General features: G+C 36.4%; 1 protein-coding gene across 2 annotated transcripts; it reads left to right on the top strand.

Moving 5' to 3' along the window:
* The first annotated feature begins 704 nt into the window (after nucleotides 1-704).
* On the top strand, nucleotides 705-24936 carry LOC109101987 (semaphorin-4G-like). Of its 2 annotated transcripts, none has more exons than XM_042735846.1 (15): nucleotides 705-988; nucleotides 4036-4337; nucleotides 12877-13028; nucleotides 13126-13188; nucleotides 14556-14654; nucleotides 14776-14866; nucleotides 14946-15059; nucleotides 15435-15589; nucleotides 18034-18209; nucleotides 19963-20101; nucleotides 20257-20479; nucleotides 20807-20922; nucleotides 21027-21181; nucleotides 22209-22270; nucleotides 22354-24935. In XM_042735846.1, the coding sequence occupies exons 2-15, from the start codon at nucleotides 4208-4210 to the stop codon at nucleotides 23331-23333; spliced, it is 2655 nt and encodes an 884-aa protein (XP_042591780.1). In that variant the 5' UTR covers nucleotides 705-988; nucleotides 4036-4207; the 3' UTR covers nucleotides 23334-24935. The 2 variants fall into 2 exon arrangements, with proteins under 2 accessions (XP_042591780.1, XP_042591781.1); XM_042735847.1 differs by lacking the exon at nucleotides 705-988 and adding an exon at nucleotides 4659-4847 and having other exon boundaries at nucleotides 4197-4337; nucleotides 22354-24936.
* The last annotated feature ends 2626 nt before the right edge of the window (nucleotides 24937-27562 follow it).

Genomic DNA, 27562 nt, shown 5'->3' with positions numbered 1-27562 from the left:
ACAACATAAACTAAGTCTTGACTTAAGAAAAAAATTAATTGTTTTGTCACATTATTTGGGATTTTTATGGGAAACCATAAAAAATACCATAAATATTAAGAAAATAGAGTAAGACATCTTCCACATGAAAATGTAGGCCTATGTATTATTTATGAAATGTATGTATTATTCCAAAATATTGTGCCATAGTTATATTTAATCACTTGAAACAATTCCAAAACAGCAACACTAATATATATATATATATATAAATACATTGTGGACAACAGCAATTATGAATTACAATTTTAACATATGAAAACACTTGATATTTATGGAAAAATACCCTTCTCCTGAGATTAACTTTTCAAGTAAAATCTATCTGTTGTGTTATTTTTTTTATCCAACATATAGCCTATTGCACAAATAAGATTGTATTATTTTAGAGGACATTGCTATTATTTTATAGAGGATTTTTATTTTTATTTTTAAAGGACAAGAAAATAGAATCTAACATTAATTTAAGAAAAAAAAATCGCTGCTAGAAAAAACAAGTAATGACTTGCCACTGAATTACAGCTCTTACGTCCTGCCGCCCATGTGACAACTAGCCCCGGCGTGCCCTAAATGCTGCATTTTTAATATTAACCTCTAGATGGCAACCAATACAAATGAAGCGGCTGAATCCGTGTCGCAACGGTCGCACATTTCCCTCTGATGAATGCACAAGTCCGTTGCATTCTCAAAAAACTTCTATATAATAAATCTAAGATAATGTAAACCTATGCATTAGTGAAGTGACATTGCGACACAAAGTGGTTGGGCGTGGTCTCTCATGAATATTACCCAGAGAGGCGTGGCTTGGCTTCACCTGAGACTGCTCTAGGAGCGTGCAGCATGCAGCGCAGTACACAGTCAGATCTCTGGAGCAGAGGCATCATTAGCAGCACATCAGGGAATCCAATGGAAACACAGGATGACTGATGCTTACTTTTTCTGAAACAGTCAGGTAATTTAACAACAGAGCTTGTGATATATCCTTGACATTTTGCATGCGCTTTTTTAATTACATCTGTGTAGTTATCATTAGTAGGTATCTTTGCGCATAATCTGTTGTAATGTAAGCGGAGCATGCTGGGATCTCTACACGAAGGTGAAGGTGACTGGGAATGAGTGCCAGAAGTGTCCTTTAAAAATACCGCAGTGGTGTGCAATCTGATGTAGATCTGTCTATCCAGTAAATTTGTTTTGCAGGTGTATGCTTTACACTAATAAATCTGGTGCTGTGAGACCTGATTTGTATGAAGTGAACGGTTCTGAGTGATTTATCAGAGGCATCAGAGATCAGTTTGAGCTTCTTTTTTTCTGGAAGTTGACCAGGGTGTGAAAAATGCATATAATTCAAATTTGCTTCAATGTAGCATTTTTATTAGCAAGTCTACTTATAAATATAAAACTTAATCAATAAAACCCTGCTAAAATAATAATAACATTATTTATCAAATTTAGACTAAATAAATTGTTTGCATGCATTTGATTTGTGTTGTATTTAGTTGGACCAGAGGTTGGATTAATACTGTTTATGTCCTTTTTGCATGTGCTGGATTAAATTATTATTTTTAATATACTTTCTAATAATACAAGTAAAATTGCACATCTGTGCCAGAGAATGGTAGAAGGAGTGGGTAATATTTATTTCTGTAACTAGAAGATGCATTTAGAAATGTCAGACAGAAAATCAGCCTTGAATAACTAATGACAAACCATGACAACGTCTTCAGAAACAGTGCCATTGTTATTTGATTTAATTAACCCAAGTAAGACAGATAATGTGTTCATTAATGGCATCAAAGTGACAGGAACTTGGTCTAACAGTAATCTTGTCTCTAACGCACTCAGAAGGTCTAATGCATTCTTGAATGGTTCATTCTTTTCATTATGTCAAATCAAACATGTTGTTTTACTTATCTCAACATACATGAGAAACCTATTGTAGGGGAATTAGTTATAATGTCTGATGGAATGGATGCATGAACTATTTTGACATGCATAATTATAAGTAGCATTTCAGGATGCAGTAATCAGTATTGGAAATTAGACTTGAAAATTCGCATTAAGTCAGAATCTCTCACGACTCTTTCAGTGCAGCTAGACTAGATTAAGTGCAGATGGAGAATTAGTGAGATATTCCATAAAATCCCACATTTGGGTGATTGGGGGTATTTCTTCACCATCTGTGGAAATGTCAGACTGGAAATATAGTATTTATATTGTTCAGCTGACAGATGGCTATATCAGAAATGATTCCTTTATGACTCTGCGCTTGATGCTTCTGGATGTACTATCTACAGTTTATAGTGTATTATATGCAGGCAGGCAAATTTACTTATCCAGTCTGTGATGTGATCAGGTTGACGTGTCTCTTGTCCATACTAACCCGAGCAGGGTGCTTATTGTAACAGGAGATGTGTTAATGCTTATGTGTTTATGGTACAGTATATGTCTGAATAGATGAAGTGATATGCATGAACCCAGCCGCTTTCCAGTGAGGTCCAAGAAATTGGAGCAAAGCAAAACCATTTATATTCACTTCAATGGGGTATATAGTGGCTGCATCTATTGTATCTTTAGCCACTGCATCCATATCCATTTCACCATCACATAATGGTGTTTCTACACAACAAACACATTTAAGCGATACCTCATAATATACAAAGAATTTTTGTGACTCACTAAGTGTTTTGAAATAATGTTTTCTCACTATAAAGTGAATCAAAAGCTACAAAAATTGCTTTTGAGGCAGTTCTCTAGAGCCAAAAAAATGTGCATCCTCCACATAGTGCATCATGCCAGATTTTTTTTTTTTTTTTTTTTTTTTTTTGAAGGAATAGTTCACCCAAAGATGAAAATCTGCTGAACACTCAGGATTTCTTCATCAGAACAGTTCTGAAATTTAGCATTACATCAGTTACTCACCAATGGATCCTCTGCAGTGAATGGGTGCCGTCAGAATGAGAGTCCAAACAGCCTATAAAAATATCACAGTAATTCATAAGCAATCCACATGACTCCAGTTCATCAGTTAACATCTTGTGAAGTGAAAAGCTGTGTGTTCAAAATAAACAAATCCATCATTAGTATGTTATAACTTCGAACCATCGCTTCTGGCTGAAATATATATAGAAATTCCATAATCCATAATAGCAGTAGCAGTGAAAAAGTCCATCCCCTGTTGTCCTCTCACATCACAATCCATCTATTTAGAACTGTTTTGAACCGTTTTTGCTTGTAAATTCTGCATGATCTGTGGATATTTCTCTCCTGATTCAGACAAGACTACTTTTTTGATAAAGAAAGGAATGTTGTGGATAGAGGACTCTTATACTTTAAAATCATTTTGATAGATTTGTTAAATGCAAAACTGCAGTTTGTGGATTATTGTGATCACCTGTTTGGACATTCATTCTGACGGCACCCATTCACAGCAGAGGATCTATTGCCAACAAAAATATATAAACCAAAACCTCACTAAATCATCCCACATATAAAAACAATCTCATCTGTATCTTGGATGGCATGATGATGAGTACTTTTTTAGCAATTGTTTCGTTGAAAATGACTGACTAGACCTCAGCATGACCAAGCGAAAGCTTTGTTTTGTTTTATTCAAAGTCAGCACTTTAATATTAACCAATTATTGCTATCTTATATTCATAATGTTCTTGGAAAGTGGAGTTTGTTTCTTTTGCATTTGATGCGGTTTTATCCAACGTTTTTGTAAGTATTTTATCAGGTTGTGTTCTTCCTGAAAAACAAGCACCATGCTGTACCAGCTACAGGAATGTTAATTGTTTTGCACATTTTTATGCGATTGCCTGAGGCTTTTTCATAACTCTGTGTAGTTTGATAATAGCATTTGATACAGTAGATGTACATTACACTATGAAATGTTTAGTGGATGCATTTGTGTATGACGTGTTTTCTCATCAAGCCATCTGCTCTTGATATGTGTCTCAGGAAGGAAGAGACTTACTCATTTTTTTCTTGCCAATGCAGCGGGAAACATTTGACAGAGCAAGGATGAGTTAGCAGCCCATGACTGCACTGCTGGAAGCGGGAGCTTGTTCTAGTGAATCAGCATCAGTTACACAACAACATTATCTTCAGCAAAGTACTGCTGGAGGAACCTGCCTGGATCTTAGCAGAACCTCAGTAAATCCTGTTGATCATGCGGCAGACCAAACAGCCCAGCTTCATGCTGATGGTGCTTGGATACCTAATACCAGTCATTTGGGGTTTTCCATATGGACCGGTTCTTGATGTGGATGTCACCCCCAGGACAACTGTACATGTCAAAGGTAAGCCTCTTTACATGTATTTCAGTGTTGTGCGCCATTCAGAACTGAATTGAGAATTCTTTTTTTTTTTTTAGTTCTAAATGTTTCAATTTCCTCATATCACATAATTAATTAATATCTGATTGTGGTGTTACATAGAATGCAATTGTTATGGTCTAACAGCTAATTATTTTATACTAAATTAAGATTTGTTTAAATGTTATACCTTGAATTTCACATCATGAGAGCATTTACATTGCCATTAGAGTTTCCATAGACAATAGAAGTATCAGGTGTATTCGCTTCATTCATGGGCCGTGTTTGGCACTATTTTGCCTGTAGTGCTGGAGGCTATGGCAGTTCTCTGGATATTATTAAACAGCCCTTCTCACTTGTCCTGGCCCAGTTCATGAGATTCACACAGCAGATGCCGTGAGAATATAAAGTGAGGTTAGGTCAAACTCACTTCTGTGAAGTTAGCCTGGACTACCACGTGGGCTCTCAGTGTGTGACGAATTTGATTGTGTACAGGTATGTTTCTTTTTTTTTTTTTTTTGGAAAGAAATTAACACTTTTATTTGGCAAGGATGCCTTAAATTGATCAAAAGTGACAGTAGACATTTACAATGTTAAAAAAGCATTATATTTTATATAATTACTCTTCTTTTGAACTTTTATTCATAAAAAAAAAAATCACATTTTTTAACTGTATCCTGAAGATACAGTGGCTACTACATACCAAAGGTGTGTGTGGTGTTTCAAAGAAGTCAGTAACTAGTAAAATGGTTTGTGTGAAAACCTTGAGAGGCCTGAATAAAGTCGTTAAACCAATTGTGAGCCAGGCTTTATCAGCACCAGACCTCACTGATGCTCCTAAATCTGTCAAAGCTTGTTGTCTTTATGCTTTGTACAGCAAATGGGTTCCCAATAACTGTAGTTGAACGTTAATAGCTGTTATTGATGATGAATAATGCCTGCAATTTGGAACAAAGCCAAAGCTTTTTCTATAGCTGAATGTTCTCTTGGAGTAGATTTGCCCTCTGACTGCACTGATGAAGATAAATGTGTATTTATCACCACAAACTCACACCATCGTTTAAGCCAATTGTGCTATTTCTGGCTGGGTGGGATGCTCGAACAAATAGAGCAATGTTTTGATAGCACCATAGAGCCAGTGTTCACATTTTTAGGTGGAATTAGCCTATGCATGATGAGAATATGAGATAGGAAAGCATTTCAGGATCATAAAAATGATTTAAGTCACATTTTTACTTAATTGCATGTAAGATAATTGACATACTTGTAAAATGATTGAGAATGTTATGACATCTTTACCCACTCAGGTGCTTAAACTGAAGTGTTGCTAAAGTTTGCTGCTGCATAATGGCTCATACAGTCCACTTGTGCTCAGACACTGCAGATCTTTTCATGCAATTTTGTCTTCATTATTGTATTTTTCTCCTTGCCCTGGTTGACTCAAGTCCTTGACCTATATTTAGGCTCTCTTGGGATAAGAGGCAGAGCTAGAGCTTACAGAGGGAGAAGGGAGACCGTACAGACATGCATGTAAGGGTGTTGAATCTCTGCTAAATCAAGCTTTTGTCTTACAATATGTCTATTCAGGGAGAGAGTTATAATCTTGAATTCAAGAAGAGATCATTTTGTGGGTGTAACAAAAGGTGCTGACTTGCTTTAATGGTTTGCTGTAGTGGGTTTGAGTACATGGAGTGTTTTCTCTTTATCTGCAGGTCGATGGGTTCATGGCTGTCTGGTTTTCGTAGTGCTTAGCAGACCTGAAGTAATGCTGAAATGAAATATGTATACATGTGTAATTCGTCTGGGGTAGCAGGACAAGGAGAAAAGTGCATCTAGGGTCTTTAGAGATTTTTGTATCTGTCTACTGCATGTCTGTCTATTGAATGTATAAGAACTTAAGATGTTATACTGTACTTCAAAAACATCCGTATGTGTTATATGGGTAATTTTTTTGAGAATAATCTCTATAAAATAAATCCTTATCCAGCTACGTATGGCAAACAACTAAAGCATTCTTGGAAATTCATTGGTCAAAATGTGTTTCTGTTGAACGTTTTATAAACAAAATCACAGTATGTGAGTTATCGTGTAAGGTCAGGACACATTTCAGTCGAGGCAACTGCTGCGGAAAAAAGCTAGATCTATATTTACTGTTAGAGCAGAAAGGTAACATTCCTTGAAAACACTGAAGTTTATAGAAAAGGCACTTAAAATACACGTGTAACATTCACTGTTTGTTTTAAACGTGCTTTGAGAGCAAAAGCTTTCCTCTGGGATTGATAAAAAGGTAGGCAGGATAAACCAAAACCACGGAATCCAGCCCTCTGATGGAGGGGGTTTTATCTGCGTGGGGGTTGCTGTTGTCTTGGTGACAGGATTTGAGCGGTGCCATCTACTTCCTTCTTTTAGTACAGAAATAACATCAATAATAAACACACATTTGGGGTTGCTTACATTGGAATTATGCTACAGATTATATTTTACATTATGCAAAAAGGGTTCAGTATGTCTGAGATGGATTTTTTTGTTCTGGGAGAGAATTACTTGTTTTTGTTTTTTTCCCAAACATATGCTTCCTGGTCGTTTTTCAAACCAGTTTTGATTTCCTTTCCAATCAAAAAACTAATTTCCCTGTTTTTTGACTCCTCCTTCTTTGAAGTTTTTTGTATTTTTAACATATTACGTCATAACTATGAGTCACGATGGGTGACTAATCAGATATTTTTATCTAGATGTTTTTCTTATATTATTTTGTTTTACTACTTTTAATCAGGGGGGAAGGAAGTCGACCGGAAGTTGAAGTCGGCCGCGTGCCGCCATCTTGTAGCAGAACTTCACTTGCGTTAGCATCCCAATGACTCCCATTCATTTTGGCGTCACTTTGACAGCGAATAACTTTACATCTGAGGCGTTTAAAGACTCCATTTGTCCATTATTTATTTCTAAAGATACACGACAATGTATAAAGGGCTCCATTACCTTCTATGTTACATTATGGCCCCGTAGAAACAGTTTTTTTGTAAAAATAGGCTAACGATTGCGTCATAACCACTCGACTCTCTGTCGCACAGTAGAGAAATTACCGTACAGACAGGAGGAGAAGCTCGCAGGCAATCGGGGAGGACGTCAAGACAATGGCGTACTGGCGTTACATTTTAAAATACTATACAAAAATAATTAATCAGAATACTTACTCTTGCTCACTCACGCCAAAGAACTACTGCCATCGGCTAGCCGTCTCTGCAAGATTAACGATGGCAGTTTTCACGCACAGCTACTAGAAGATTATACATCTGTCAGACAGTTTGCTGACGTCATCAAGTTTAGTTTGAGTCTGCGCGTCAGAAACAGAAGTTCTAAAAATCGCTAAAAATGGGCTTCACTTGTCTCAATTGAGTTCCAGTGGGCTAACACCAAATGTTGCACTTTTGATACAAACTTTTAATTAGCATGCTAACACCAAATGTTGCACTTTTGAGACACTAGCTATGCCTGAAACTGCATACTGGAACTTACTTTGTAGCTTTTAACAAAGTATGTTCTTAATAAGAAAGAATATGGTTAGTATGAATTAAATTCAGACGTACTACATCCGCCATGTTATTACTGGCACCGTCAGTTGCGTCGCTTCACATGCCATTCACAACTCCTCTCCCATGGCTTCGATGGTAAAGTTTCCTCTGAATGCGCACTACAGAATGTTGGTGGAAGTAGTACAGTAGGTCATCTATGTATTCGGACATATGTACTGTTTTTGGCATACTGTATTATATGGGAGTAAGCATATTTGGATGCAGCGACTGGCCAACTTTTTAAAATTCATCTTAAAACCCCTGCATTCTGTTATTTGAGGCATCTCTTCTGGTAGCCCCGCCCACTCTGACATCTCATTGGTCTAGAATTCCAGATCACCGGTGATTGACAGCATTCTCACTTTGAGTGTACTTGTTTTAAATTAAAAAACAAAATATAATCATATTCACACTTGGTTTGGACTGTGCCACAGCGTTGATGATCAATTCACTGCCAAGGATTGGAACCAATCAATGACCATTACTGCTTTTTTTACAAAGCGTTTATCAAAAGGTTACTGAAACAGATCTGTGGTTAACTCACTTTGAATGAATTGAAATGAAAAACATCTATTAAAAGTCAAGTCATTTAATCAAGTATAGTGGACCTAAATGTTTTCAAATATAAAACTCAAAATATAAACTGAGCTCATATTACTTTATCTTGGTACACAGTACAATAGTGTGTGTTAGATATATCATTAAAGCAATTTGTAGTGGTACTGTGAGATTACTAATAAGATTAAATGTATTTTGTAATCATGGCGAAGCTTGACTGTGGTTGTGTAATGTTGATCACGTCTGAAGCTGACTGTTCTCACCCAGTGTCAGTATTTATTCAGTCAGCGTTAGCCCCCTAGCAAACACAGTTCCGATTGGACACATGAGCACTGCGGCTGCCCGCCCAAGTTTGTTTGGACCAGGGTTGGAGTGAGTCAACAGTCAAGTCACACACACAGATGCTACAAAGATGCATGGGTTTGTAGCATGAGGTGAGAGCTACAATACTTAACCCTTGTAGTGTGTCCTTGGGCCAAACACAGCCACCCACACACTGTCATGTTTTCATATGTCATATATTCATAGTCAATTATACTTGATTTATAAGAATGCAAGTTCATACAGACATCGCATGTGCAATTTGCATATTACCGGCTTGGCACGATGGTTGTGTGGTTGAAACTTGGTTCCAGTGTTCATTCTAGGGAACAGTAAACAAACCACTCACACTGCTGGAGCACAACAGGAGGCCTTGGGCGCTGTGTTGACTCTGCTCATGGATTTGTTCCCTCAGTGATACACAGAGTCGGTCTGTTTTTATAGGCTGGTGTGGTAGGGCAGTTAGTGCACTAGCAGGCCAGAGGCTATTTTTCATATTTTTCACCTTTATTTGCCGTTATGTTATGAATAATATCAGTTCCAAAAGAAAGTGGTTATTAGAAATTGTGATCATGGAGTGCTTCAAATAATTAGATAGATGAAAATTGATTTAATTTATACATAGTGTGTATGTTATCCTAGAGTAAATTAAAAAATAAAGGTTCCAAAGCGATTCCATAGAAGAAACATTTTCTGTGAGCAGTTCTAAAAAGAGGATTTTTTTTAATAACCTAAAGTACCTTTTTCTTATTTTTCTAGAAAACTTTTGTGCAATGGTAAGGTTCCATGGATTTTGAAGGTGCTTCATAGACCCGTATAATATGCCAGTAAAGAGCCTTTATTTATAAGAGTGAAGCAAAAAAACCATCAACACAAAACAACTAAAGTTAAACCGAAATAAATGCAAGCTTAAAATAAATAACATAAATGTATTCTTTATTGAAGATTTACACATGCATTTACAGTTAAATAAATCATAAAAAATGTATTAACACAAAATAATGACATCATTATAAACATTTTTAGTGAAAGCATGCAACAGGGATCAGTAGCAAGCATAATCATTATGGCATCCATATACGTTACAAATACAAATATCTTGTATCTTCATTCCCATATTGTAATTTATACAGGTAGCTTTAAATCAGGACTGTATTGCTTCTGGACAATTTTTTTTTTGATTATCTTATTTATATAGCACCTACAATCAAAGAAATCTATCTCAAAAATAAAAAAAGTAGTACAATAAGCATCAAGTTCTTATGAAAACAAGCAAAATTCCTAGTTGGCATCTTTACTATCTATTTGTAATATGTTCCATAGCTTTCAGTTTATTTGTCAATGATATCATCCACAGTATACTTTCAATTGTCGCTGTAACCTTTTGTAACAGGTTCATGCTGACCATATATTATAAAATGAATATGAGGTAATTTTTAGTAATTGGTAGCTAATTATTTTAAGTCTCAAGATGGTGATTATGAGATATTTTAATTTACATTGCTATGAAAAAGAGAAAACACAAAATCAAATTAGAGACAATACAGTATCAGTTGCTGTATGTTGCCATGGACAGTCATTATACAAAAATATTTGACCATATTGCCATGACTGACTTATTAAAATCAAGTATTCCAAGTATTAACATAGGGCTTTCTAATTATTGCCAGCAATGTACATCAAAATTTCTGCTCTTAAATTCTGATAAGTGATTATAAAAGTAGTAGTGGTATTGCTGTGAGTGTGTGTGTGTGTGTGTGTGTGTGTGTGTGTGTGTGTGTGTGTTGTGCGTACATGGTCCAAGGACACACAATGTGCTTTGAGCTCAAAGGCTTTTGTGTGATCCCTCAGTTTATCGTCAGATCTGCACTCATCACTGTGTGTGTTACAGTCACTATCTTTCTCTGTCTACACAATGAGACGCAAGGATTAACAACACACACAGAATGTCGTCACTTTGCCTGAAGTCTTGAATCGTGTTTGCATAACTTAATATTTTCTTTCCTGTTATGAGTAATTTTAGCCTCTGGCCGTCCCACATGCACAGCAACCCGTGGGTCTGTTCCGACCTTTCTTTGATTGACAGTTTAGAGCCTCATGGCCTTGACTTTTTGGTTTATACTGTCACTTATTTTCACGCTAGCTCAAACACTAGACCAGTACTGCTTGTTTTGCTCTTTTAAAAGCTACTAGTGTTAATATTTGTAAAATATTTCTGCCAGAGCTCATAATGTGTATGTTTATGCAATGTAATATAAATAACCAGTCTGTAACTATACTAATTTAAGTCTCAGTTAGTTGTAAGCTGTATGCATTTGAAAAAAGAAAAAACGGTTCATTATTAGCTGATTCGGTCAGATATTGGACTACACTGGTTGCACTGTATGTTTTTGATTCACACAAAAAAAAACCCGGACAAATTGGGCTACAGTAGTTGCACTATATGTTATTTATTCACTAATAAGAACAGACTCAGTCAGAAATTGGACTGCAGTGGTTGCACTGTATGTTTTTGATTCAACAAAAACAACTCGAGAGAAAATCAGTCTGCTACACTTGTGTATCAATATGGTTTTGGTTCACTAAAAAGAACTGGCTCACATGAGTCATTCGTTTAGACTACACTGGTTGTGCTGTATGCTTTTGGTTCACTTAAAAGAACCGGCTCATAAGAGGCATTCATTTGAGAATAGAAAAACACTGGTTGCTCTGTATAAAAAACTTTAGCTATACCAAAGCAGTGCACTCATGTTATTATGAATGGAAAAAAGTGCAACTGGCAATATGGTGGAAATAACTCCGCCTTACAAAAAAAGAGCCAATCAGCTGTTAATAGTCATCATGTCACTGCAGTTGCTGTTGGAGGCTCTGGTTGTCATAGAAACAGTCAGTGTCCTGAGATGCTTAGGGCTGTGCAAGTGCGTTCGCTGGACCAACCTAAAATAGAACATTTTTAATGCTATTTGAGCATAATAAAAAACATTTATGTGACAATTTATGTATGAGTTTGTTGCTAATTTGAAATATTCTTTAAATGTAAGTATGGCAAGCAGTTTTTGAGATTTCAGGATTTCCCCATTCAAATAAAAGGCGTTTAGAGGTGCTGCAAAAATCTTATTTTCCTTAAAAGGGACTCTCTGTATGCTTTTGATTCACCAAAAAGCAGTGTTATTCATTCTGTAATCAGAATATACTATAGTCACACTATTTGTTTTGTGTTGATGATTTAGTAGCGGCGTATCGCAGAGTATTTTAGTATGCTATTCCGGTGTTTAAACAAAAACATTTTTGTACTTTCCTCAAAGATATAATGGAAAGTCTCTTTTAAATTCTAGTCCTAAATACCTTCGTATTCCATGCTTGCATGCTGGATTTACTGTAGATTGTTGCTTGTGCAGACTTTAGCACTGTGTTTGGGGGGATGGGTGTTTTGAGAGGTAAGAAAAGGGCATTTTAGGAGTACCGTGGTTGATATGTGGCCTGATACTGCCAAGTCTCATCAGCTTAGCCCACCCGTCTCTCAGTATGGGGCAGGAATCTCAGCATGCAGTGTTGTAGATGGGGAATACAAGTCCTTTACCCTTCAGAATGTGCCTGGGTTTACTTTATGCCCTTAATTTGAGGTAGCAGACCACCCAAATACGTCAATGTCTCAGAAAGACACTTTATGATTGGGCATGAAAACAGGAAGTGTTAAATCCACTACTTTTTACAGCACCTTTTTGCTTTCTCTGCCTCTTTTTATTGTGCCAGCATATTGGTTTTTTTTACAGTGAGGTTTGATCTTAGTTTGTGGCAAAGCTATGTCACATTAATGGAATTCAATCCATACCTTCTCTTGCTGCTGAATGAAGCTTTATTATTCTGTTTTCATGGTCATGTTTTCTTTGTAGCCATTCAGTTTATTCATAGCTTGCTGATAATGATTTAGCTCTCCATATGTTCATCCCAGTTCAAATAGTTCCAATAATAGACAAAAGAGTGTAGAGCTATGAGTGGGTCTCTATGTTGTTGACACGATTTGGTCGTGTTTGTCCCTGTTTTTCTAACTGGGTCTCTTTCTCCGTTCGCAGGGCTGCTGGGTTGTAACCATTTCCGTGGAGCTGCAGTGAACTACAGTACTCTGTTACTGGAGGACGGACCAGGGTTGTTGTATGTTGGGGCCAGAGAGGCCATTTACAAGCTGGACACCTCTAACATCTCTGACACCAGTATCTCTCTTTCTGTGAGTTCCACCTTTGTTACGATATTTTCAATATGTTTCATTCCTCTTCCTAATGCAGCTGGGCTGATCATAATTGTTGTTCATGTCTGCATAACAGCTTGAATGGGCAGCATCTGCAGAACAGAAGAGGCAGTGCCTGAGCAAAGGAAAGAACAATCAGGTATTGCCATTCTTGATGTGTAGGATATCCTCCCCTAAATCCCACAGCTCAACACAATGTCATGTGAATGATTCCCAGGGAACAAGTACTGGTAAAATGTATTAGCCTTGTGGAAAACCACATCTAAAGCATGTAGAGGTGTACTTTTTGTGAAAAATACTGTAGATAAAATTCAGGAAACCATATATCACATGCTCAAAGGTTCTTGTGCACAGCTGACACAAAACAAGATGAACATTGATTTTCCTGACAAAAGCAAAACTGATGGTGGTTTTAATGTAAGAAGTGAGAGTGAGAGGAAAATATTATCCAATATAATCCAAAAAAGTTACTTTATGAGAGCATAAACTGGAATCGAGAATAAACTGTTTTACCGATATAAATAATAAGAATCACAAAGTTTGTTTTGATATGTTGCCATTGCTACTAGCTGAAACATTTATTTTATTTAAAGGGGACATGAACTGAGAAATCAAAAATCACTGCCTGTTTAGCCCCACCCACCGATTCGTGCACATAGTGTAAATAACGAGAGAGGCGAACGCAGGTCTATGCAAAATTCAAACGATAAAGATGGCTCTGAAGACAACAAGATGCTGTATAGTGCCAAGTTGTGGAATCACAGTCCACAAAAAATGTGAATTAACTTTTTTTTAAATGAAGATCAAGACTGTGTCAGTAAGAACTTGGTCCTTTGTTCACTTCATTTTACTGCGGATTCATTTACAAACAAGGCACAATTCGACAATTTTTTCCAGAAAGATTGAAACTAAAAAATTACGCTTTGCGAGCTACATTGGATCTGACAGTAATGTCGCACCACACAAATGTGAGTAACTGTTTTTATTACATGGTTACTATTGCTTGGTCTGTTTGTACAGATCGTTTGATATATTATTTATGCATTTTAACATAAATCACAGCAGCAACCATCAGTGAAGAATACAGGCTGTCAAACTGTTAGCCATTCATACCAGTGGGCATTTACTTAAGAATCTACAGTCCGCCACACCTATTCAAATGGAGTATTCCGATGAGGGCGGTCAAAACAGGACCGAAAGTGATATTTTTTGATGTCAAAATCTTGATGACATTTTAAGTGGACCACGAGTAATGGTACAAAATAATAAAATAGGCAGTTCATGAGTAAAAAAATAATAATTTTTAAATGGTTTTATTTGACTATAAAAACCCATATACACACTCTCAAACAATAATAAACATTTTCGACTCTTGGCTATTGGTTTTCTCCACAGCACCCCCTAAAGTCTATGTATGGTACTGCATGATTTTTTTTTTTTTTGTTGTTGTTGTTTTTTTGAAAATTAAAGAGTTCTAGAATAATTTTTTTCCTTGTTTCATCACAGACTGAATGCTACAATCATGTGCGGTTCCTGGACAGATACAATGACACTCACATGTACACCTGCGGGACGCATGCCTTCAGACCACGCTGTGCTTACATAGTGAGATGTTTACCTCTTTCATTCTGAACTTTTTTTATTGCAAAGAAATTGTGATCAGGAATGTTTTATATTCTAGTATAACATTGAGTGTGGTGCTAATAAATCTCCATGCTTTGCTCAGGATGTGGCACGCTTTACCTTTGTGCGTTTTGAGGAGGGAAAGGAGAAATGTCCTTATGACCCTACAAAGGGCTACACTGGTTTCATAATAGGTAAATGACTTAGATTCATAAGCTTATTCCATAACTTACAGGTTTCATCTAGTGTGACCTATAAGATTTGCTGTTACAGATGGTGAGATGTACTCTGCCTCCCAGTATGAGTTTCGTAACATCCCTGATATACGACGCAACTTTCCCTTCCCCAACTTGCGGACGGACAATTCCCCAACAAGTTGGCTGCTGGGTTAGTTGAACATATTTTGAAAAAGAAGAATGTGAATGGTTACTAATGTGCTCTGAGTGGTTGCTAATTGATGGTCAGAAAGTCATAGCCGTTTTTTACTCACTGTATCATCTGCCAAGCAAGAATCAAAAAGTAATAGCGCACCTGCCTTAGAAAGCATCACTAATAATTCAGTACTTTAAGGCAAAATGTTTTGATTCGGTTAAAACGTAAGCTATAAGATTAAAAGGAACATAAGATCCCAAAAGAGTCACTATATTTTAATCAATAAACTCTGTACTTTGAAACTTCTCAGACACACAATAAGATCTGTAAGGCCCATAATTGGTCCATTGTGGTGTGGGCAGCAGTTAATGCTGATGTGCTTTCTCGTAGAGTCAGATTTTGTCGGCTCAGCGTTACTCAGAGAGAGCATCAATAGCTCCATCGGGGATGATGACAAACTCTATTTCTTCTTCACGGAGAGGAACACAGAACCGACAGCTTACTCCAGCCAGACCAAAGTGGCCAGGGTGGCCCGTGTGTGTAAGGTAAAGTTCAGGATATATCTTGAAGAGGAACAGATCTGTATTTTTCAAATCTGGTGTTCAAATTTGCATTAACAAGACATTTTTGCTCCTAAGTACAATTCAAATAAGCTAAAATTATTCAGAGCTCAGTGACAGCGCCAGCCTGACCTCATGTCGCCACACATTCCTGGAGTTTCTACGGTTTGCCACTGTTGCCGGGCAGATAAAGCCCCACTACCCAAACTATCTCTCTCATTCGCTTTCCTTCTCCCACACATGCTCTCCCACCTGCATTACTCTCATCTCATTTAGTGTCTTCATTGTGTTCGGAAAAACCACCCAGCATTTTCCCCTCACCGTTATATCTTCATTTATTTCAAGCCTGCATTCACTCTGCAGCTAACACTTCACGGCTCTGTGAAGCAGGTCAGGTCCCTTACTGTTTGACGTACTGAGTTAGGAGGGAAAGAAGCTCCAGTCCAAAGTAGGCCACACTACGCGTGCACACTCACACACACACACCTATACGGCCGATTACACACATGTACACATCCATGCTTATAGACCACTGTTCAAAAGTTTGTTTTTGAAAGAAGTCTTTTATGTTCACCAAGACTGAATGGTGAAAATCACAGTAAAATTGTGATTTTCTATTTTGTTTTGTTTTAAAATATTTTAAAATGTAATTTATTCCTGTAATTGCAAATCTGAATTTTCAGCAGCCATTACTCCAGTGTCTTCAGTGTCACCTGGAAATATTAATAGTATTATTCGAAATAGCATTACTAACCTTATAAATGTCTTTACTGTCACTTTGATCAGTTTAATGCAGAATAAAAGTATTAATTTCTTGAACAAAATATCTTATGGACCCCAAATTTTTGAACAGTAACACTGAAGAGAATTAAGAATGTTTTAGTAAATAGTTCAGTCTTTAGGTTAACCAACTTAAAATATTATTAGTTGTGAAAAACTTTGCTAGCATTTTAAATAGATAAGTCTTACCCCAATAAACAAACGTTTTCGAGATGTTAAAGAACAATTTGACGATATTGTTTTAAATTAGTCCAATTTGTCTTCAAAATATTTGCCAACCCTTACTTACAATACATTAAAAATCTTCTGTTGACTTACATTGTGTTCAGTGGGTGAGAAATGATTTTAATTAAGCAGGTTCACCAAGGGGAACAGTAATCACCCTTACAGAGATTAATGCACAAAACAACAATAAAAGTTAATCAAATTACTAATTAAGTACAGCAACAAACTATTAATACTAAGTGTCCCTATAAATCACCATGCTTTGACCCTTAAAAAAATAAAATAAAATAAAAAAGCAAAGCTCAGTAGCAGATGCATGAATTTTACAGTGCTTAGCCTAATTTCTACTTTGCTAGAAAAAATACACAAAATAAACATTCAAAGAAATATGTTTTTCGCAATTAAAGTCTAAATAGCAATTATATGTAAGGTGCTCTGAATATTGCTTTTCAGTGTTTACACATCATAAATCCATTCCATATTAATTAAGAAAATATTTCCTGTCAAATTAACAAAGCATGCCTTGCTGTGATAATGGCAATAATGAGCAGGAGGGAAATTATTATTCTGCCCCAGATGTCTTCCTCAGCCTTCATGAGCATATGTAACATTGTACATTCTCTCTACATTTCAACTTTGATATTGTTTGTCTATACATACTATATATGCCTATAGTTTGTATGTATATTCTGCCATTTTCAGTGACACAAATATCTGATACTTAGATCATGTGACAACATTGCTAATAACTTTTGTTATGGAGAAACTGTACAAAAGCCTCTATTTCCTTTACTCTTAAATTTGAGCCGTCCTCAATTCTGGTCTTTCTTCTTCTCGCCTGAATGTGAACTGACACCACAATTAGCCTGAAGGTCCTCGTGTTACTACTAGAGCCTGATGGAGCCTGTTTTTGAGCAGAACGCTGTTAACACATTTAGGACAGCTTTTTGTGCCCACAACTGTGTCATTTCAAGCAGAATGTTTAATTCAGGAGAGTTTCACATAGCAGTGCTTGGTGCATTTGGCTGTGAACTACTCTCAAGGGTATATGTGAATTATGCAAAAAGCCAATCTCCAGATAATATTTTTTTCTTTCTCAGTATACTTCTGATTTGACAGTTGACAGGGATTGCGGTGTGATGTAAAGCTACATAATCATAATTTATCATTTAAACTCAATTATTTCACATCCCATTAGATTATAAGATGGGGCTATGTTGTGTTCATTATTTGTTAATATTTTTACAGCTACTTTAGTGTGACTCATGCCCCTGAGGAGTCAGCTTTAAAAGAACTGCAGACTATGCATAATATGTATATCATGTCATTCCTACTACACTATTGAGTTAATAAAAATGAGCCATAATTTTATATGTAGTTTGCTTTGATTTTCATATCAGTTGCTTTTCGTTTTGCGTTCACAGGGGGACATTGGAGGGCAGAGGTCTCTTCAGAGGAAGTGGACATCCTTTCTCAAGGCCAGACTGGTGTGCGCCATTCCTGATTATGAGCTTTATTTCAACGTGCTACGCAACATTTTTGTCGTCGAGGGAAGCAGCGTACACGACAGTGTCTTATATGGTGTTTTTGGACTGGAATGGTGAGAAAATTCATTAAGATTGAATTTGTGAACATGTAAAAGGATGTGTACCATTTAGAATTGAGTTCTGAATGCCTTTTAAATTCCAATTCTGTTTCTGAATTTGAATAATGGTAACAAACAGGATGCAGAATTGTAATTTGAACTTGAATATAAGGAAATATAGTTTAAAATAAATTAAATAGAAATGTAATTTTATCTAGGAAGGCAAGGGATGGATGGATGGATGGATGGATGGATGGATGGATGGATGGATGGATGATGGATGGATAGATAGTGATTCAAAGCAGTCAAGTGTGATGTTATTTTGTAATTTTGGCACCACATTGATTTTGCTTAATTTAAGGCTGCAGTTAAACATAAGCCTTCAGTTTAAGTGGGTTGAAATGTTTTACAGTGAGAGGAGAGCTGCAGTCTCATTAAATGTGATGTGAACTGAAGTAGCATTAATCCTCTAGCATGTGACCCTGTTATCTTCATTCTCAACATTTTTTATGACTAAAGGATTTTAGCATGAGAGCCATCTCTAAATATCCCCATGTGATTTTCTCGCTATAGCAGGGGCATTCACAATAGGACACAGGGCACAGGGCCAATATTTGAATTGGCAGAATTGAGATCGAGAGAGAGAGAGTATGCAGAGTCATGCTACATTAAATTGTCCTTTAAATGTCTACAGACTAGCTGGTGACCAAATTCTCCCATCAAACCAGTTTCCAGGTAGTAAACAGGACAGAGCACTGAGTGGCAAACCCTTTTATCGGCCTGAAACTTTCATTTTGAAGCTTTCTTATTGTACGCTGGAGTTATGTCTCACAGGTGAAAAGAAAAATATTGCAATGAGTTTGTTTTGGTGTGCTTTATAAGCTCTACCTTTCTCCATAAGGATACAGGTTCAGGGACTGTCATTTGTAACTTAGGTTTAGACAACACTGCTTGAATTTCTGTTTGATTTCTTCTTCATCCATCACACACAAACAAATTTGTAAATAAATCACTAAATTTGCCCAACAGCATGTAGAAATTGCGTCTTTTAGCAATGTTTGGAATTCCACAATGGTGTCACTGGCACTCAGGATATCAGACTTAATATCATTGCACACTTCGTCCGAAATTTTCGCATTTTAAAAAATAAATACGACCTCATGTTGTGTCAATCATGTTTACACACTGCCTCTGAAACTTTCGTCCGTCATAAAAAAATTCGGATCAGGTTCGATTTTCTGCATTTTCGCATCCGTAGCATGCATTTTGATAGGAAAGGATGAAGAATATGAAAATAAAAAATAAAAGTCTGCAAGGACCTTTAGTGTTTATTTATAGTAGAATTACTAAAGAAATATTCTGGGTTCAATTCAAATTTATATTGACAGAATATATGAAATGCTGTTGACTTACAACAATTTTGACTTATAACAATTGTGCATAAAGTAATGTGTGTAAAATGGAAGTGTGTGTGGGAAGGCATTAGACTAGAATAAACAATAAAATACACAATGGGCCAGTTGCATAAACATAACCACTATGTTAGAACTAGTTTGACCAACTCACAGTAATCTAAGAGGTAAGTAGTCTTACTTTAATGATTCCAATTGGGCCAAGCTACCCAATCCAAAAATATTTTTTAACATTTTTCTGACTATAAATGAAAACTTAATTTTTTTGTCACAAGCACATAAATAAAAAATATGAGTTTCACATTTCTGAGATTCACATCTCATCATTCTCATTTCATTCTCTTTCTCACTGCCAGGAGAAATGTTAAGATGTCTGCAGTGTGTCAGTATTCATTTAGAGATGTCCAGACAGCTTTTGATGGGCCTTACATGGAACTACAGGACACCAAATGGAGGGAATACACTGGGACAGTTCCAGAACCGAGGCCTGGCTCGGTGAGATGCGCTAAATCAAAATAGTCCTATAAACTGTTGCCTTCTAGTATCTGTTGTAATGTAGCAGTAGACAGCTCTTTGGGACTTTTACTGCATTGTTTCTATTTTCACTCTTCTGAGGAATGTTATATAACTATGGCCTTGTTTCTCTTTAGTGTATAACTGATCAGCATCGGGCCCTGCTCATAAATTCCTCCCGGGATCTCCCTGACAACGTACTGAATTTCACTCAGAGACATGCTTTAATGTCCAGACAGATCCAGCCAGTGGGAGGACGTCCTGTGTTGCTCCAGAGGAGCGCAGACTACACTAAGATCGCTGTAAAACAGGTTGTGGGTTTGGATGGACGTGTCTATGACATGCTCTTCATTGGAACAGGTAAGGGTCAATTTCCTTTATTAGTTATTAATTTGATATTGAGATTAAAAAGATCATTTTGATTGATTTTTCATTGTGATATGAAGATTATAACAGTTTGGGGTTGGTAAGATTTTTTTAATATTATGAAGTAGTCTGTTATGCTCACCAACAAAACAAAACAAAAATACAGTAAAAACAATTTGAAATATTATTAAAATTTAAATAACAATTTCCTATTTTTTTTTTTTTTATTTTTTTTTTTATCATACTGACCACAAACTTTTTGAACAGTAGTGTATATTAGGTTTCATAGCGTGAAACTTTTTTTTTTGTGCCTCTCTCCAGATGAGGGCTGGTTACACAGGGCTGTGAAGATCAGTGACCGTGTTCACATCATCGAAGAGCTTCAGCTTTTCGAGGAGAAACAACCAATCAATAACATGGTGATATCACAAAAACAGGTAGCCCGTGATGCACCTAGTAAACATTATAAACAATCCAAGTGTATAATACATATGCTTATGGATCCCCAAAAAATCTTATGATGTGCATTATTGTTGAACAGAACAGAATCTATGTGAGCGCCGCCTCTGGAGTGGTGCAAGTACCCCTGTCCTCCTGTGAGCGCTACACCTCCTGTTATGACTGTGTATTTGCACGAGATCCATTCTGTGGCTGGGATGGTAGAGCGTGTGCTGAAATAGCAGCTTATGCTAACAGGTAAAAGTAGACAACTGTTGTTTTTAATAATAGACATTTACACATACGGTTACCACAGTCCAAAAGTCATTTTCTGGCAATGGCGGGTGATTTAAGAAAAAGAGATGCACAATGTAATGTCACAATATCAGATACCAGTATTACATTTAATTGTCTGATAGTGGATATGATCTCTGCTCATTTTAAAATTTTGATTCAAATAGTATAATTTTTTTTTTTTATAGCAGATTTCAAAAAAGGATTTATCTTTATTGGATATAGTTTATGCTGTAATGTTGTTGTGCCTAAATTAACTAGCATACAAACTTTTTATTCTAGTTGTAGTTATGTTTTTATTTTGCATTGTTTATTTGTATTTAGTTTTTTTTTTACAAAGTAGTATTAATAAAATCAGTGAAACATGAAAATAATTTTCTGAATTTTAATATCAGTGCATTCCTAAAAAATTATAATATTTAAATTTTTATATACATATTTTTAATTTTGTATTTTTTTTATCATATATAATTATTGCTCAAACAATCAAACAATCAATTGTGATTAATCGCATCCAAAATAAAAGTTTTTGTTTACATAATATATGTGTGTGTACTGTGTATATTTATTGTATATTTACAGTGGATATAGATGTTTGTTTTGCATACTTATGTTAAAAGTGTAAGTCATTGTGTCACCACAGTAATGTGCCAATCTTAAATAGAAATACACAAATGAGGAATATTGAGAAATTATCAACTTTAGGTGTCTTAAATAAACCTCCAATAAGATAAAAGTTGTTAGAAGATGTGCATCAGCGAAAGTCAGACTATTGTTCTTACAATGTGATTTAAACCACGTAATGTAAGCATTCCGAATAAAGTTAACAGCCAACTGGTGAGTAAAGTGACTTATTTTCTTGCTAAAGCCAATTTTTACTTTCATCTGTCTCTTGGTGTTAATTTTCAGACCCAGTGTCCAAAACACATTCACATTATCTTCTGCATGCTTCGATTAATGGCTTTAATAAGTGCAACTCTGTTTCCTGTAGGTCCAGTCTCATCCAGGACGTCCAGATGGGAAGCAGAGGCTGTACTAACATTACAAGCGATGGTGTGTTTGCATGTGAATAACTTCTGAGCAGCCTAGTCAGGTGACATTTAAATGCAGACTAATAATGTCATGCATTTTGCCAGGTTTCGTCATGCACCGGACTCGTGCAGTGATGGCAGGAGATGATATGCTGTTACAGTGTGAGATCCGTTCTAACCTGGCCACACCTCACTGGACGCTGAACGGTCAGGTTATGCTAGGTTACGGCGTAGACTTCGGCTACCGCACCGGCACTGACGGCCTCCTCATCATTGGGGCTCAAAACCAGCAAAGTGGACACTACCGCTGTTACGCAGTAGAGAACGGCGTCTGGGTTCCTGTTCGCAGCTATATGGTACGAGTCCAACCCGTTCCGCCCCCCGCATCACATCTCTCAGGAAGCCCGACAGCTTTACCTGAAAGTTTCTTTACCACCACAACTGCGCCAACTCTGAGTCCTTCCAGCGTTCCTGCAGAGCAGCTTCTGTCACCTCCACCGGCCCTGTTGCCTTTTAGACCGCAGTTACAGACCTACAGGCACATGGAAGCCATGTATATCTCTCTGGTGGCTGTTCTTGGTGGGCTTTGTCTGGTTCTAACGGTGGTCCTCCTGTACGTTAGCTTCTGTGCACGCAACTCTCCCAGTGCCAGAAAGTACTCCCAGCAAGCTCTGTCCATAACCACAGCAACCGAAAGAAAAAGGAGCTCGCACTTTGAGCTCAAAACCATCTCCAGCCACTGCAATGGCAGAACGGAGGGGCGTAGCAGAGCGATGTCAAGAGACGGAGAGTTTCTACAGATCATTCCAGCAGACATCCAGACCACGCCTAGTAAGGAACCTCCGCCCGCGCCGCCACTTCCTATGCCGCCGCCCCTGCCCGCATCAGAGTACGCCAACGGACTGTCAGCCACGTTGCCCAGCGTGCTGAGAAAGATGAATGGGAATAGCTACGTACTCCTGAGGCAGACGGACTCGGAAATGACGTCTCCGCTTTACCACTCTTTCACCGAGGAGCTCAACAGGATTCTAGAAAAGAGGAAACACACACAGTTGGACATCCAGCCAGATGAGAGCTCAGTGTAGCATGATTTCGCACCAATGCTATATCGCCCCCTTGTGGTGTGGAGGCTTACATTTTGTATAAGAGCCAAGAGAACTGTGTGTTGTGAAGTTCTTTGTGATCTCGCTATACAACTTTAACTTATTTGGCTTGGCGCCTTTGAGAATCGTCTTGTGAAAATATATTTGTGAAAATATTGGTCGACTTTACGTCAAATGTAGCTAAAGACACCTTGACTGTGGACCTTGAAGTGTAAAAATCACAAGATGGACTTCAATCAAGAACATCCATGACTGAATTTGGTTACGTTGTTTTGTTTTGAAGGAGAAGTAAGAGACTTAAGAACACTGTCCAAAGACTTTCTCAGCAAAGCAATGCATATTTGTACATAATTAATGTGGTATTATTGTGCAAATGCAGACGTTTACAGATTTTTTTTTTTTTTGCCTAATTGCACCTGATGTAAATAACAATCATTTTATTATCAAAGTATAATAAGTCGAAACTTCTTTGCTCGATCATTAATAATTCAGAAAGAGTTTGGGTTTTGAGATGGTGGCAACATTTCATGAGTGGGAGGGCACAGGTTCTTGAGCTTTGGACTTTTTAACAATGCAATTTCGCACTAGATTGCAGTCAGATTGCAGAAGCAGTGAGTGTTAGCACATGCATCGTTGACATCTACAGATACAGAGGCGGTCATTTTCAGAGCCACTCGGCTGTAGAATTCAACGCCTCCTTCAGGGATGAGTTGGGTTTCTCTTTGGCAGTGCGTCAGAAGGAGTGAATAGATCTCAAAAATGGAAGAAACGCTCGCTCTGATACATGATTTTCCTGTCAAATGCTGTCCAGCTTTGACAGAATATGCTTTTTATATTTAAATGAAGGAAGAGATGCTCACAAAGGGAAGTAAAATCCAAAATACCAAGACTTTTGAAGTTTGATGAGTTTGCATTTAGTTATTTTGAATGCATGACAAAAATTGACTGTTTTAAACTCCAGACATAAATGTATTTCTATTAGGGCTGTCAGTTTATTATTGTAATTTATTCAAATTAATTTTAAAATATCTGATTCACTACAGCTCAAATGTTTGGGGTTAATTTCTTATTCTCACTAAGAATGCATTAATTTGATCTAAAATACAGTAAAAAGAGTAATATTGTGAAATAGTAACAGTATATTTTAAAATATCAAATTTATTTATTTCTGTTATAGCAAAGCTGAATATTAACCTTCTTGATAATTTGGTGTTAAAGAAACATTTCGGTAGCACTTTATTTTACAGTCCTGTTCCTAATGTTCATACTATGTACTTATTTTAGTAATTACAATAACTATGTAATAACTAGGTACTAAGCCTGAACCTACCCCTAAACCTAACCCTACCCCCATGTAGTTACCTTGTATTACCATAACTTTCTTAGATAAATACACTAAGTACACTATAAGTACATGTAAGTACACTTACTGTAAAATAAAGTGCAACCAACATTTCTTATTTATACCAATGTTAAAGACAGTTGTGTTGCTTATAATATTTTTATGGAAACCATAATACATTTTTGCTCAAAAGAACTCAAAAGAACGATTTTATACATATATATATATATGTATATATATATATATATATATATATATATATATATATATATATATATTGCTGACCCCCAAACATGAACTGTAGTGTACTGTTTATTAATGAAAATTTTAACACAATTAATAATGCCCCCTAATCCAAATACAAAAAAAAACAACAAAAAACAAAGACTTGCAGTTTATGACATAATGAAATCACAATGTCTATTTACTGATTTGCTATTATAATAACTGAATTATTTTTATTTGGGGGCTTTTCTCAGAGTAACTAAAAATTAATTTGATTCAGTAATCAGCATATTGTAATTAATTAGCTTATATTTAAACGAACAGGCCTAATATCTATACAGCTGCAGATCTTATTTCTGCTGTGTGTATTGTGTCCCTGGTTTTGTTCTGGTTTGTAAACAGTGTTACACAGAGACATGTTGAGTCAGCTCTTGTCGTTTCTCCCTAGTGGCTTTCCCAGCTCGTGCTTGAGCTCGTGTTAGTCAGTGTTGCTGACAGGAACAGCGCTGCTTAGCAAGGACTCAATCAAGTTGCAGAGAGAGATGTGGAGTCTTTTCTTAAAGCAGCAGAAAGAGTAGGCAGAGACATGATGTGCTTGTTTTGGCCTGTAAGTCGTGAAGCTTGTATACACGAGTGCTGTCACATTGACTCGATGTGCTTCAGCTCGTCTCTTGTTCATCTTCTCTCACTTTTTCCTTTCATTCAGTTCTTATTTTGCATCCATGCACTTCAACCATTTGTCTGATGATCTACATATCATTTTTGATCAGTCTTCCATGAGATGTATTTCTGTTGCATATGAGCATCATTAAAAATAAGATTCTGCCTTTTTGGTTCACTGATATAAATCCATTATACAAGACTAATTTTATTTTTTATAAAAATTTATAATTTTATTCAGCAAGGATGTATTTAATTTTTCAAAAGTGACAGTAAAAGGCATTTATGCTACAAAAGATTTTTTGTTTCTATATATATAACATTTTTGGCAAATGTTTCTTGATCACCAAATCAGAATAATTTCTGAAGGATTATGTGACACTGAACACATGGTTGCTGAAAATGTAGCTTTCCTGTCACAGGAATAAATGACATTTTAAAATAGATTAATAGAAAAGAGTTATTTAAATTTGTAAAAATATTTCACAATATTACTGTTTTACTGTATTTTCGACCAAATAAATGCATCTATGATGAGCACAAGAGACTGTAAAGTTGATTCAGTAATGGAGAAAGTTATTATATTGTGATGAACGATTACCAAGACAAATGCTTTTCTTTGGAATAGTGTGCATGGATGAATTGTTCACAATATTAACATGTGGAAAGTAAATAATTTTGATTTCATGTCGACTAAGTGCTGTATGCCTATGGTGTACTTCTAGTCATAAACTGTGATTTATCATGATTTAAATATTAGCGGTTTGCTATCATTGTGTTTGTGAACATCCACTGCCTTCCCTATAATCGCACAGAATGTTTTGCACTTAATATTTTCCCAAGGTTTTTGCTATGCTTACATGTCAGTCACACTGTGTATCCGTGGATATATTGTTTAACTATGTTAGAGCTTATACTTACAAAATGATATCTGATGTTTACATCCTATTAAAGTATTTATTATCATTGCTACTGCTTCTGTATCTTGTGCACCCCAAAGGTTAACGATCATTTTGCATGCAAGTCCTCTAAAACAGAAACCTCTGACTAACCTGAACCTAATTTTCTTTCACAGTAGGAGATTTTAACCAGATCCCCATCTGTATCAGGCCTGTTGGTATGTCCCCCATGTATCCGTTACGTAGCAACACAGCTCTTAATTTAGAACTTTCTTTAATCCACATAATAGGTCAAGCTAGTTTTCACTGGGGGAAAAAGATGTGATCAGAGCACTAGTCTCATCTGCTTGTAATAAATGGGACATAATAAATATACTTCTCTCTTGTGAACTGATTCATTAAAACATGGTTTACATTGATCAAATGCTCAGCCTCAGGTTATCTTGCTAGGTTACTAACCGGTTCATCTCTGTGGAAGCTCAGTTGTTCCGCCTTGATGTTCAGACGACAGCCAGAAGAAAGCAGCTAGTCATGTTGTGCACTCAGTGTCATTCGTAGTGGTCAGTAACATTTTGTTTACAGAGTTTAGCTTGCTGGTTTTTTAAATAAAGTGCCAAAATCGTTGATACTGATTACAGCCAACATATTCTAATGTTCCCGCCCCCAACCTGATCAAGGTCTGTGGCATACTGTGTTTATTGCTTCTTTGCCTGTGATGTGTGGGAGTGAGAAAAGCTTTGTGTCGCTGTCACTGTAGATTAAACGCACACAATTCATGTCAGTTTCTCAGCTGCTGTAACCAACAGAGATATTGAGGGGGACACTTCTGCCCTAATATTCAGATTAAAAATAAGATCATTTATTTTCAAATCATTACATTTGGTAACCCACTAAAATATTAAACATTTAAATATGTGGTTATAGTCTTCCAATAATATGATTTCCTGTTGTTTTTTTCCCAGACCCAAAATTTCTGCTTTGTGTTACAGCACATTTTTCTTCTTCACAAAGATGAAATACCTTCAGTGTTATTTTAATATAACTGAAGTACTATCATATATATTTAAAAAAAAAAATTCAATATT

Source organism: Cyprinus carpio, chromosome B12 (genome assembly GCF_018340385.1).
Source record: "Cyprinus carpio isolate SPL01 chromosome B12, ASM1834038v1, whole genome shotgun sequence".
In the NCBI taxonomy this organism is placed as follows: Eukaryota; Metazoa; Chordata; class Actinopteri; order Cypriniformes; family Cyprinidae; genus Cyprinus; species Cyprinus carpio.
The sequence above is the reverse complement of the archived record's forward strand: the minus strand, read 5'-3'. Positions and strand labels throughout refer to the sequence as shown.

What these genes read in the sequence shown, in the direction of transcription:
- LOC109101987 (XM_042735846.1), top strand. Translation starts at nt 4,208, where the DNA reads ATGCGGCAGACCAAACAGCCCAGCTTCATGCTGATGGTGCTTGGATAC. An exon ending in TGGTGATATCACAAAAACAG is followed by an intron (nt 20,923 to 21,026) that starts GTAGCCCGTGAT and finishes ATTGTTGAACAG; the next exon opens with AACAGAATCTATGTGAGCGC. An exon ending in ATAGCAGCTTATGCTAACAG is followed by an intron (nt 21,182 to 22,208) that starts GTAAAAGTAGAC and finishes TGTTTCCTGTAG; the next exon opens with GTCCAGTCTCATCCAGGACG.